Raw genomic sequence first — 14,542 nt, forward strand, 5'->3', positions numbered from 1 at the left:
ACATAGAGTTAACTGTGCCCTCCTCCCCCTGCCCCCCAGCTTCACCCCCCTTCTTCCCCATCTCATTCATGCCACATTCCACAGTGGCAGGGTCCAACAACAATATAGGAGGGTACCCAAAATGAAGAGGCAGGGCCTTCTATTCTTCTGCCTCTCTTGAATTAATTAACTGGAAATGAGTTTTGTCAATGTTTTGGAAAGGCAGAGGGGTGAAAAGAAACTGCTAGAATTAATCACAGTGAGAAACTACCTCTTCAGCAGTCTGCCAAAGTTCAGAAAACCCATGAGAAGTGCAAAATAAAAGGAAAGTGGGCTGACTTACCCTCCAAAGGAACAAATAAAATTCAAACAAACACCGAAGTCTCCAAAACAGAGACATGCCCCAGTGCAAAGGAATGCAGCATCTGTTGCCACAACAGCTTCAGCTTTGGTTTTAATATACTTGTCATGAAGACTGATAGGTATCAAGGTAGAAAAGACAGTTTACTAATACTTAAATAGACAAAAGGCACGTTGTGCTTAATTCACTAAATATTTAAGTACATCCAACTTTGATGCTTATATAAATAGAGATATTTAGGTCCCACGATTGAAAATTAGCAACTTTGCTTGTTTAGCTCTGACTCAGCACAGATCTTTTACACGAAGAAGGCAGCCTGCAAAGGAGTTCTTTCTTTCTAGAGTTTTAAAAACAATAGTTATCTCCAGGTTCAGCAAAGGAAATTATGACAAGTCGATACTGCACGTATGACATTCTTTTACTGATGAAAAAAGAAGTAATGAAATTCCAACCAACTGACAAGAAGGACCTTTTTGCACAAGCTGATTTACCCAGGTACATAGAAAATACACAGGTGACCTTTTGTTTACAGCAAAGGGAGGCAGAAGCATCATCTGGCAGTTTTTCTGAGAACAAACACAGTAATTTCAACAGACTGGCACTAAAACTGAAAAAACTGGTTGCTGAGCAAGGGAAAATATTTTATAAAAGAAATACATTTTTAATTATTTGACTACTGCTAATATTTTTGCTCAGGAGGGTTTTTTCCTGACTGACCGCAGAATTAACTTGTCATCTCGTTGCTGTATCTCCAAGCCCATCCTCTCGAGGGCAGAGGGGTCTGCCAGCCCCTTCTGCTCCATCTGTGCAATCAATGCCTGGTTCTGCTCGTTCTCTTCAGTGAGATTCCGGATCGCATAAATTGCCCACTGGCTCACAACTGTTGAGCAGAGTTAAGGATTTATTTATTTAAAGATGAAACATTGTTTATTTTCATTGATTACTGCATCCACCTCCCCCACCCTCCCCCAATCCCTTAAACTCAGAAAACTAGTAGAAATCAAGGGTTTGAAAAAGTAAGAAGTTTACAAGTGCTGACATTGAACCTGCAAATGCTTGCATAAGAGGCAATTTAATTTTAAAAGATGTATGCCCCTAAACTTCAGGTAAATTTACTAGGGTTTATGTTGAGTCAAAAAAACCCCAAACAAACAAAAAACCTCAACCAAATGAACAGCAAGAATTAAAAGACATACTGTTTTAAATCAAAATTACAGTCAATTGAAATATTCCAATGATCTTCCTAGTGAATTTAAGTGAAAAATAAGTCAGTTCTTTATGATCTGAACACTTTGACACTACACTTCCAAGCACTGGCAAACAAAATAAGCTGTACAACATGTACAGGAAAGATTACCATTATTTTCACTGCAAAAGTTGAAAAAATGAAGAAAAAGACAACCAGGTTAATATCTGAAAATAGCACAAATAATGTCAGAGACTCTTAAACTTCTTTGATGTCTAATAATACCTAAACTCAGTCCTTTATGCCTGGGTGCTTTTACACACTTGCCAGGAGACCAGACACTACGATCACTGGCAGGGAGCTCCCGCTGATGTTTAAAATGGGCACAAGCTGCAACTCATTCACCTCCCAAGGTGGTCCCTTGAGGCCAGGATTGAGGCACATGTCAGGGATGTAGACAAAGGATTTAAATTCCCAGGATTATCAGCCAGGCATCTTCCAAGCGAACTACAGTGCTCATTTTATGAAGTGTCAGAGATGTTGGTCCCAACTCTGCAGCTGAAAAGTTGTTATGATATAATCTTTCCCAAGTTACCCATAGAGGAGCCAAGCCTTTCTGAATCATGAGTGGTTTGCCTGCAGGGCACCAATTATTTACTACATGTAGTTTCACATCCAGTAGAAGAATATGCATAATTTACTCATCTCCTTGACGTCTTTTGGGTTGGAGAGCATCTAAGCAGAGATAAATGTTCTTGTGGGCATTTGCCAGGGGGCGACAGGAGGGAAAACTCAGAGGGGAACTTCAGACAAAACAACAGAAGAGAGGAACTGGACTTAAACAATCTTACACAACCTCAACAGACAGATGGGTTTAGATGAAGAGTAGCTTAGACACAAATGGAAGGGAACAGCCCTGCATTGGTATGTGTCAGTAAAACAGCCTTTTCGTAGCAGTTTATATTTATTCTCAAATTCAAGAAGTCCAGAATTGGAAATCAAAAATAATAAAGCATTAACTACTATGGAGCCTCTTTTTTTTTTCCCTGATAGACCTCTTTAGAGTTTGTCAGGAAGCATGCTGCACACCTTCTTAATTCAAAAAAATTCCAGTGTGAGGTAGTTACAGAGGAGAGAAATTAAGACCAAAACAAATTATGCATCACATCAAAGCTTTAACAGGTGAACACAACAGAGAATATCAACGTATTCTCTTCTGTTGGTAAATCACCACTAGAATTAAATAAAAACACAAGTGCCAAGTTACATTTAAGTTACATAAACTTGGTATTTGCACTGAAGATTACATTTGAGAATATAAAACAGTAAGATGCTGAAGTAATAAAATCAAATATGTGCAGACTCTCAGTCATCAGCACCAATGGTGAGAACAGATCTCAGACCAGCAAAGCATGCAAGTTGGTGAATGCAGATAAACCAAGGCTGACACCCAGCAGGTCTTTTCCAGGTCTGATTTAGGGCATGTCACAAGGGCCAAAAAGTAACATGAAGTTCTCCCAGTGGACTGTGAAAAACATCCTACCACCCTCCCTGGCTCGGCTCCTGGGATGAGAAGCACACTTTTCTTGCTGTGTTCCTAAAATACGGCTTCTGCATAAAATGTGGCACTTGCATAAAAGCGTATTTTCTACAATATTAACAGCAATTTTCAGAGAGTGACATCTCTCAATCACATAAAGTGCCACACAGACAAAAAATATACTCTCAAAACTTTTATGTTTATTAGCCTTGGGAATGATCCTGCTAATACAGTCTTTATGTACTTCAACACAAACCCGCTGCTAAACCCGATGGCAAATGCTCTTTTCCTATTACCAGATCCATTCATGCTTACATAATATCTAAGACATCCCCATTATCTTATGAACTCTATCACCATTGTGGTATTTATCATTACTGACTACTGTAGCTGAAGCTGCAAAATGGTTTCAATAACATTTTCACTCCTTCAGAAACCCCTTTCTGTGTGGAGGTTTTCCATTGTGACCACACCATGAATATTCATGATCCCCTTGTTTGAGTGCTGGGGAAGGATGAGGCCTTTGGACAGCTGGGAGCAGACCCTGGCAGACTTGAGTGTCTGCGGAGATTAAAGCTAGTCCCCAGCTAATACTCACATTACCCTCTTGCTCCTCTCCAAAGACAGAGACACAGAGAGAAAATTAAACATATTTGAGAGTCTCTAATCCTACCTACACTTTAGGCACTTTATTGTACGCTCAGCTTTAGAAAGAGAGCTTCTAAAGTTGCCATAGTTACTACAAATAGCAGTGTGAGCCTGTTTGTTGTGAAACTGAACCAAAGAGAAGCAACACAGCAAGCACAGCAGATCTGATTGCACAGACTCATCCAGATTTTTCCAACTAGGCATATTACATTCTCAAATAAATTAATATTATAGAACAGTGAAGATTATGGCATTCTGTCACAGGGAAGATGGCATACAAAAGGAAGAAAACAATTAATTTCATTTTGCAGAAGCCTCCTCCCTGAACTATCTGTGCTTAGGGACTGAAAACAAACATTTCCATGCATTTATAGCAACACTTTTCCAAAATCCTTCAGTACTGCATGCTTTGTGATTCCCATGCTATTTTGACATATAGGAATAACAAAACTGAATCAACTTGCCTTGTCTTCCATACTTAACATCCTCATTCGCAATTTAAAATCGTCCTCTGGGTTGTAACTTAGATTACAGGGAGAGGGGAACACAAAGAGAAAGGAAGAAAGGTGGAGAAAACTGTTCCTTAAGGATGAAAAATGTTACTATCTGTAAGCCATGAAAATCTATGACACTAAATCTTGTTTAAGTTTTGCCACCGACTGCAAAAGGAACTTTTCACAATTCTCCCAGTTCTTTTCACTTGGATTCTGCTACAAGAGCTTGTTGGAGTCAATGCAAGAGCACAGTGACTGGTTTGTAAGCTTAATGGGGTGTGAAAATACAACGATGTCCTGCCAGGAACCACTAACCAATACTGCTGGAGAGGACACACAGACCATTTCTCAGGGAAAGTATTCCACCTTCTCATTATTAGTCCAATTGGAACTTAACATTATTGACAAACCCACTGCAGCCACCAGGACCCCAATGAATTGTTCTATAAAGCGATTTGGATTCTATGGATGACAGAGAGCAGAAAAAATTACTAATGAGGATGGAAGCTGATGAAGTAGATAAAAGGCAATCCATAAGCAATCTTGGAAGTATGTTGTATGTTGCTTGAAAAAGGGAAATTTTAGGAGCTAATTATTATCATTAATACAGGATACTGAAGGGATGACAAGAAGAATGAAACACGTACATCTGTTTTCCTAAGTGCCTTTCACAGTTATTAATATTGAAGGATCTCTAAATATAACATTCTTATTGGAGAGTTTATTCCATAGTGTAGGGACTTTTTTTTTTTTTAAATTAGACTGTTTCCTGTACTACAGTCAGTTTTCTATAACTAAATTATTCCTTAGGAACTTTCTTCCTTACAAGTAATTAGGTCTTATGCAAAGGAGGGTTATCTTTGCCCAATCCCATTACCTCATTTAAATGAAAATTTTTGTCATTTAAAGAGCAACTACATTCTAATCAAATACAGGAAGAGATACAGAACCTTATTGTTGGAACACTTGTCAGGTTGGAACTCTAGTCAAATGGGTTGTTTATGTAATCCATTTCTTAAAGCCACCCAATTTTTCTAAGAGTTATCCTGAAACAGGTCTGTAGGACTAAAAAGCAGAGGTAATGGAAATACAGTATTTGTCTTGTACAATAATTATATTTCTTTCAGGCCTTCAACAAGTAATCCAAATATCACTAGAACATCTGCAGACTGGAATGAAATACTAAAGCATCACTTAAGAGTCACTTCCACTTGCAGACCTGACTGGATGGCACTGAAAAGACATAAATCATTTTTCTTTCCAGTCTTTCAGTCCTTTCAAGTACTTCTGTTTCACAGCACCCTGAAGATAATTCCTCCCACCACTAAAGGAGGTCTCTAGACAACTGCACAGTTGCTCCTCACAGTCTGGAGCTGTGATGGACCCCACACAGACAGTCAGGACTTTGACCCCTCACCATCAGCCAAACTTCTTACAAAGTTCTACAAGTTTCTGCTAGGCATTTTAGTAGTTAACTGAAGTTCTAGAAGCTGTATAAAATCAGAGCAATTACTCACAATTCCTCTGTATTTTTATGTGACTTCTACCCGTGATGAAGATATTACCAAAGAAGTAATAACAGAAAATTTAATGAATTAAATGTTTCATCTAAATTTACTTACTTATTTTCAAGAAGTTGATTTATATTTTTAGAATTAATGCTTTAGACCCTATTTATTCTTGGCATTGAATTACCAGAAAACATCAGGAATTCATCCTATACAAACTTAAAATATTTTGCCTAGAAGAGAGGCAAAAAAAGAGTCTAGAAGATTTCAGTTGCCTGTATTTTCATTTATTCCACAGCTGTTCTTATGACCTATAATTGCAGTCAGCACATTCTGGGTTTAAAAGCCAGAAATGGACAGTACTGTATAAGGTGGGAATGTCCCTACCTGCCTGCTCTGCTTGACTTTGCTCTTGCAGAGCAGACAAAGCACAACACATCCAGCCTATAAGCCTCCAAAATACAGAGGCACCACTAGATGCTGGCAGAGATATTTATTCCTGATCACACTTTGTAGGGATAAGTGAAAGTAGGTGTTTCTGCTACAGGCAACTCTCACCTGGTCTGAGGGATCGGGCAGAGGGTTGGACCATCCAGTACCAAACAAGGCTCCATCTCCACCACAGCGTGGCAGCAGAGCTTTACTGGAGCTTGCAACCAGCCCTTCCACTCCTCACCAGCAGCCCTCCCCAAGGGGAGCTGCTTCCACAAAATATTCCAATAAAGACAGAAAGCCTATCTCCAAAAACTTGAACAGGGGTTTGCAGGTCGAATTCTGCCCTAGAGAACACAGCTTTGACAGAGATTTTAAACTACACCATCTCAAAACAGACAAATGGGAAAACCCATTTGGTTTAAAGGCAATAAAACAGCTTCAATACTAGGGTAATATTCTCTGTAATTAACAGTCTACAGGCAACAGGAAACATCCACAGTACAAAATAATTGTACATTAAACACTTTTTCCAGTCCCAAAGCCCTCACTATCCTCCCATGCCAGTAGTGTTCCCTTGCAGACAAACACCATCCTTTCTGGTTTCTGCATTTATCTTACTCTCTGAGCAGTCTACCCATGATCTGCAATGATGAATCCATTTCTTAAAGTGTGCCTTGTGGGACACAGGCTTCTTCAAAATGGGAGTTACACTTTCTGTATAACCAGAACACAGACATGTTAAACCTCATGGATGACTTTCAGTGACAATTTATCCATGTAAGTATCTACGGCCAACAAATATACTTTGAAGACCAGAACGGACTATTAAACCTCTTTTACCAAACTCTTCTGCATAAACACAGATGACCAAATGTTAGCTCCTCTTGAAATCAAGCCTGTCAATTCTGTTTCATGCACAAGATGCTTTCATGCCTTTTCTCTGAAAAACTTTCAGTGTTGAAGTGGAAGATTTCACTGTGTCCCTAAACAAACTGTCCTAGTGGGTAAATATCTCACTCATTACAGCCTGTGAGTTATTTCTGGCTTGGATTTGTTTAGAATTGTTTCCAAACGATTTTCAGCATAGATTAAAAAAAAAAACAACAACAATTCCAGATCATAACCAGCACTTGGTAAAGTATTTTTTGCATGAACTAAAGAAAGAAACCAAGGGAGATATTCCAAGGTATCTCTTTTTTCAATTCATGTTTTTCAGCATCCTTTTTGAAGGACAGGCACCAGAATACTGACAGCCAGGGCAGACCATGAGGCTCATTTGAGTTCCAAGGCTTTCCTTTTTTAACTATATCCTCATGAAGTTAAATGGCACCCTTTGTTCATTGAATGGGGTTTACTACTTCAGAAATTTGAAGTTTAATGGGACATTCCTTACCTAGAGTCACATAGGAATTTTTCTCCCCAGATCACTGGTATTTCTGGGTTAACAACTCTGAGCAGTATTATGCACCCAGATTGCTATTAGTCCTTAATGCCTGCCAACTAAACATTTAATCTATATTCTGTGTGCAGCCTTTCATGTTCTGTGGGACTTAAAACCCAATGCCAGAACATCTTAGCATACTATGAACTTAAAAAATTTGGGTCTAAAACTTCAGAGCTACAAAAGTCATAGGACACGTTTAGCTCTGTCAGGCTATTTTTATTATAATGTCTCTTTTGCCAAAACTTACAGAACTTTCAAAAAAAATTAAGCCATAACCTCCAGCTTGTTTTCCTTTTCCCTTTCCTCAGACTTGTAATACTAGCTTAAAACCAAGAATATGACACATTCATTTTTTGCTGCTTAAGCTGCCAATTTTTTTAAAATTACGACTTACATTTTTAATAGAAACCCATAATTTATGAGCAGTTACAGATCATCTGGTTTTAAAACAGAAAGAATCACAGTCTTGATCGATATCTCAAGTTAGTACTTCACAGTTAGAATATTCAGTTCTTTCCCTTCTTTTACATTAATTCTGTTTTAAGAGTTCATAACTAAATCTATTAGCTATCTGTAAGAGGTACCAGAGTTAGCAGGCAGGTATGTTAAAAAGCTTTCACCTTACTGTTAAAAATCCCTTATCTTCCCTCCCCAAGTTGAAAAAAAATGCAACATTTCCTGAAGTTGAAACTCATGTATTAAATTATTATTAACACCTACCACAAACACTGAGATGTGAAGCTACCAAGCACAGGGAGATGGTAATGTGCTCACAAACTGATCATAAGGCAGGTTGTAGTCCTTTTAAATTTCCTGGGACATGGAAAGAAAAAGGCCCCACCTTTACACAGAAATATATTAATGTATATTCATATGTATACATACAGAAATAAACACATTTTCTAAAATGCTTTAAAATGGCAATTACAGGAGTCAAAAAAAACTTTCAGAAATTTGGCACTACACTTAAAAAGGCAATCTAATTCATGCCTGAGATTTGGTCAAGCTAATTATAATTCACCATTCTAAGACAGATGATGAGTTGAGCTGACACAATCTGCACTGAAGCTCTTTCTCTGTTTAGAAATGTTAGAGATTCATCCATTTACATAAATCCAACAAGGATTTTATGCCACCTTATCTTTCAGTACAGTACATGTGTATTTTATTGATTCAGGGTCTCTGAGTAACTTATGCGGCATACCTTCCCCCCTGCTGCATATGATTATTTCAAATGTCACTTTATGACAAATAATCAAAACACTGAAGGTAAATGAAACTCCAGTTCCTTGGTCACAGACATCAAATGATACCCAGTGTGCATCCAAAAATAACAACCATTTAATAAATGGGTGTTTTGAAAGATGCAACTAAATTACAACCAACTGTTTGTTTAGCAAAATAGCCATTAGCCACAATTCTGTCTACAATTTCAGGGAATGGCTGCAGCTCCTTGAGGAAATCGCCACACTCCAAGAGAAATGAACAAATCCACAAGGCGAGTGGAAAAGACTGCAAATAAATCCTGAGTGAGGAAAGAAAGGTAAGTTTTTAGAAACCATCTGCAAATCGAAAGAACAAAATTTAACCAAAGGATCTGAGGAAGCGAGAGCGAGCAATTTAAGGCTCAGGAAGCAGCTACACAGGAGAACACATTCACCAGCTGAAAACTGTTTTAATTACAGTGATTGAAAATGGGGCAACAGAAAAATGTCAGAATAAAGATATTATTCAAAGCATTGGCCAGATGACATCCAAATATTCTTTGGAGGCATGCACAAGAAAAAAATGTCAAGAAGACAGACTGAAATATGATAAGCTGGTTGTAGAAGGCATTCCACTCTCAACAATATTTCTGAACCACTCCTAGTTTTACTTAAAAAAACCAAAAATCTTTGGCTCTCAAATTTCTAGTGCTCTGTCTCAGCCCAGAGGGGAATTTTTCAAAAGTAAGTCTGCAGAAAAATCAAGGAAGCTGTTTCAGCTATAAAAGCAGTGAAATATTATATATTTTCTTTTCTTTCTTTGTGTTTTTTTTTTTTTTTTTTTTTTTTGGAGTGCTTCTGATAACTAAAGATCTGCTTTCTTTCAAGAATTCAAGCCTGTCATGGATTTAAATCCACAGAGAGGATTAGAGAAGAGGACAAATATGACAATATTTGGTTTAGAAATAGAGTTATTAACTTTAAAACTTTAATTCCTCACATTTACATGCATGAGTTGGTACCTACAGAGATTACTCCTCACAAGGGATTAGAAATATTAGAATGTAACATTTGAAAGAGTCATCTTGTGTCCTGTATAGCTCTCTTAGATTTCCTCCAGCTTTAAGAGGGTCCCTGTACATCACATGTTTCTTAAAGGTGATAGCTTGGTAGAAATGAGATACTGAAGAATAAATTCATATTCACATCTCTGCAAATCTGTGTTAATATTTTATAAACTCTCAAGGAACTCATTACCAACACCACCTTTCCCCCCCCAAACTCTGAAGTTCAATATTTTTAAACTATTTTAAATAATTTCAGTATTTTAATCATCATGCAGATGCTCTAAAAAAAAGAATTTTAGTAATTATACAATCAGTAACCTGAAATATACCATTAGAATTTGTAACTTTGTTAAATGATAAAACACAAAGAGTGATCCTGTGGTCACTTCTGGAGGATAAAAAAGGTTAAGTGCTTTAATTTTTCAGAATATCTATTTCTGTACTGCACACTACATTCTTTCTGTGGTCTCAAGTATTATTCATGAGGAGAATGCTGAATTTGACAGAAAAGCTTTCCTGGGGAGCAGTGTGGAAGACAGAATTAGTAATGTAGAACATCTCATAAGAAAACTTAGTATTTTTGTTTTCATTCTAAAATAACCATTTTCTGGCAATAAAGAGTTGAGAATTGCAGTCATTGTGTCAGAATTTAGATCTACCAAGTATGCTTAATGTGTTATGTTTCTCCCTTGGTTCTCCACCTTTAGCTGAGTTTTGCCCTGAAGAGTTTGCAGCATCCAGAAAAGATGAACAATGAGTTAAGACATGGAATTTGTGTTATCCCAACTCTTCGGATGTGCAGCCAAGGTTAAGTGAGATTTAAAACAAGATTGGGTTTCTCCTGTGCCCTTTCCAACAGGAAGCAGTACTCAGCTCCTCCCCCTTTGGAGTTTTATAATAATCTCACTCAGAACACTTTAGGCAATATACTGAAAACTACTTGGAGTGGAATCGAGATCTCTTTGGTCAATTAATGCTGTTGTAAGCAAAGATTGGATAAATTTGGCAATGTTTCTTTCAAGAGTAAAAAATACCCTTGATAGATAGTGACAGCAGTAGGCACTGATAGACAGGAGACCTTCCCAACTACAACCAAAAGTGGTATTTGAAAATAGCTGTTTGGCTGAAGCCTCTCGGGAATCATTTAAGAAACTACCCTGCTAAAGGCCCAACCGGATACAACATGGAGGGATTCCCTTCTAAACCCATCAGGCCCCTCATCTCCCTCAGCCACTAACAATACAAAGCTACCAAGAATTCACAGCAACTTGCACAACAGGGCAGGATTTTGTCTACTGAATAAGGTGAAAGCAATAAGCTCCTCTCAGACTGCTCTTGCACAATGAATAACCACATTTGTACCTGTTCCAGCTTCTTGCCTGATCAGTTCTTCTCTGTACCTTAGAATTACATTCAGACAGAGCTCAGGTTTGTGTATATGTCGCAAAGCAGGAATCCTCCACTCTCTCCACTCTAAAAATAATTCTCAGCACACAGGAATTGAGCATGGCAATACAGTGATTTCTTGGTTTCCATCTATGGTGGAATCTTGAAATAGGATCACAGACTGGTTTGGGTTGGAAGAGACCTTAAAGCTCATCGTGTTCCAAACTAGTTCCAACTCTAGCTCCAAACTCATCTAATTCCATGGGCAGGGACACCTTCCACTATCCCAAGTTGCTCAGAGTCCCATCCAACCTGGCCTTGAACACTTCCAGGGATGGGCAGCCACAGCTTCTCTGGGCAACCTGTGCCAGTGAGAACAGGCACGGTTGGCTTCCACTCAGCTGTTATTTTGCCTTTAGCTCTATGAATGAAGGGTTCAGGCCAACTGATTTATGTTCTTAATCTGTGCAGACATGTCCCATTCTTTTACTGCTGACCTCAACCACTGCTTGTTAAAAGTCACAATGACACATTCAATACTGGTTGATAGAAGATGTTTGCAGCGCTCTGTGTCATTCCTGGATGGCACAGAGCAATCAACAACATTGCAAAACTGAGGCCCTCTACCAAAGAATACACTCCCCCTTAGCCTAGGTGGCCTTCAAACTTACTTGTGCAGCAAAGCAAGTGTCACTATGGGGAGGAAAAGGGTAATTCCATAGAGTCACAGTATGGCTTGGCTTGGGAGAGCCAAGTTCTGTGTAAGTGGGCAGAACCTGGCAAGAGAAGACCATTACAGTTCTCATAAGTTCTGTGGGTCCTTTACAGTGATCATATAATAATGTGATTTTGTGTATGCCTATGAAAATACAGAATCATATAGTTCACATCAAACTACTTAATGCACTGCCAGTGCCTGAAATGAGCTTTCTAAAAAAAAGGCAATCATTGCTGAAGTGACATCGGGCTGTATTTTCTTGGCAACACACATGGGATAGCCACACGTGCATGAAAACACTCAGCTTTGTGATGGCTCACACTAAAAAGTCAACTCACTCTCCTATTTTTGCTTTCTACTGGCTCCCATTCAGCAGTGAGGCTGTTGTACAGCATGTGGGCTGTTTCAGGGTTGCACTCTGGAACTTAGATAGAAACATCTGTCAGCTCCCCCGCAAGTCCTTGCTGGCATCTTGCAAAAACAAACTGCCATTGTTGTAGACCATAGCAACTTGATTTCCTCCAGCTTTAGCCAGATTCATGAACCACAATTATACTTGCTGCTGCCATGAAGTCAAAATTATTTTCAATCTACCTCTCAGATGACTGAATATAATAGAAGCAGCTTTGGAAGGAATATCTGAAAATTAACTTACTCTTTCTATATTTTCATGCATTATTCAAACTATGGGATCTGTATATGGATATTCATATCAACCACAGCATTTCCTTTCACAAATGCAGAAAATTCTCATTCCTAAAACACAGCCTGCTAGGTGTTTACTCACATATAAAACACATATATGTATATATGCACACACATATATAAAAACATATATTTTCACAGCAGGATGTATTTTCTTCATGTATGACTGATTTCTTGGCCAATAGAAAGCTGTGTTAATTAACAGTTTATGTAAAATAGATACTTACATAACGTCATTCTGATTAAATCCAGACACTCACAAAATCAATTTATTGAGACACCTTCTATAAGACTGTCAATTTGGCAGGCAGCCTGAGAAAACAAGAATGTTCCATCTTCAAAACTGCAGGTCACTTCTGACTTTCAAGTTTTACCACTAACAGCTATTACATTGCAGTACTCTGGATGATTTCTTTTCCCAAAATAGTAATTAATATTTCTATGGACAGCCACTGAAAAGGAAAAAAAGCCACATCTGTGTGTGTTACTCATGAGCACAAATGAAGGAAGCAGTGAAAAACTGAACAGCTTAGCTAAGGTAAACTGAAAAGTCTTCAATAATAAAGAGGTCAGTTTATTTAAAGCCTCTCATAAGCACCTTTTTTTGAGTGATTAGGGTCAAAAGTATTTTGATCTGAATGGGCTGACCTCCCTCCTCATGTTTACCTTAAGGAAATGGAACCTGTGAAAGGGCAGAAATGAAGCTGGAAGAAGCAGGAAGAGCTTAGGATGAGGTAAAAGGCAAGAACAAAAGGAAGGGCTCTTGTCTGATGATAGAGCCAGTCAGAGATGTGGAAGATGATGATTCAAGAGAGAAAAATAGAAGATATTTGAATTTAGAACATCTTTTCAACACAAATAACCTGAAAAGCAGGATTTGGAGTAAATTTTTTACTGGTATTACCCAGATAGGCATCTCCAACCCACTCTGCTGTCCTTTAGCAGGTTGAATTTATTTGTTTTTAAGCACAGGTTACAAAGGTAAAGCACAATGTTCCCACTTTTCAGAAGCAGAACAAGAAACTGAATTTTCAGAACTAAAAGATTAGCTCATACAAGAATCTCTCCTTAATCTAAAGGCAAATAACTCTGCCTGCATTTTGAAACACTCTGTTTTCCTTTGAAACAGAAGGACAGCTATGATTAGGACACAGTCAATCCACAGAAGATTTACCAGGTACAGAAAAAAGTGGTATTAAGCATTCTTTGAAGTTTAACTCTTAATGAACTGCATCTCCCCAGTCTCAACTGTTTACTTTTTGTCCTGCGCTGAAAGCCTAAGTGCCACAGAAAATCTGGCATCCTTCAGCATCTCTCTGTTGAATTTACATGCAAAGTTGTAGTAGCTTGAAAATTTAAATACCAATTCAAATAATTACAGAGGCACAGTAAATTTGTTTTTAACGGTCCATAATAATAATCTTCATGTCTGTAACTATGAGAGTGGTGGTTTGTTTGTTTTTACTCATGAAATATCCTGAAGGGGAACAAACCAAACTGTTTGCTAGAATAAATGTAGAAGTTACGAGCCTGAGATATAATTAGACAAGACAACAGCTCTCCCAAACTGGGGACTGAAAGATGAACTGAAAAAAATTAATTAAAGCAATGCAAACATGTCAGTTGAACTTCATAAGCTACAAACTCCCTGCTATTTCTATTCACATTACAGAGCTGCCCAGGATCTCAAAGGATGCAATTTTAAGGTAATGACAGGTTTACAAAGGAATTTAATTTAGGATAAGAGAAGACCCATTTCCTCTTTCAGTGTACTTCCATATGCTACAAATAAAAACATTTATCAAAGAATTTTTTCTCTCAAAGGTAATAAAGAACTCCTTTAAAAGAACTCCTTTAACATCTAAC

General features: G+C 38.0%; 1 protein-coding gene across 1 annotated transcript in view; it reads right to left on the reverse strand.

Moving 5' to 3' along the window:
• Positions 1 to 493: 493 nt before the first annotated feature.
• ATXN10 (ataxin 10) overlaps positions 494 to 14,542 on the reverse strand; it is a 95,079-nt gene continuing 81,030 nt past the window's right edge. The window contains exon 11 of the mRNA XM_033058609.2: positions 494 to 1,220. Within this exon, the coding sequence (XP_032914500.1) occupies positions 1,033 to 1,220 (188 nt within the window). The 3' untranslated portion in view covers positions 494 to 1,032. The remainder of the gene's footprint in view (positions 1,221 to 14,542) is intronic.

The sequence above is a fragment of the Catharus ustulatus genome, chromosome 4 (assembly GCF_009819885.2).
Source record: "Catharus ustulatus isolate bCatUst1 chromosome 4, bCatUst1.pri.v2, whole genome shotgun sequence".
Classification (NCBI taxonomy): Eukaryota; Metazoa; Chordata; class Aves; order Passeriformes; family Turdidae; genus Catharus; species Catharus ustulatus.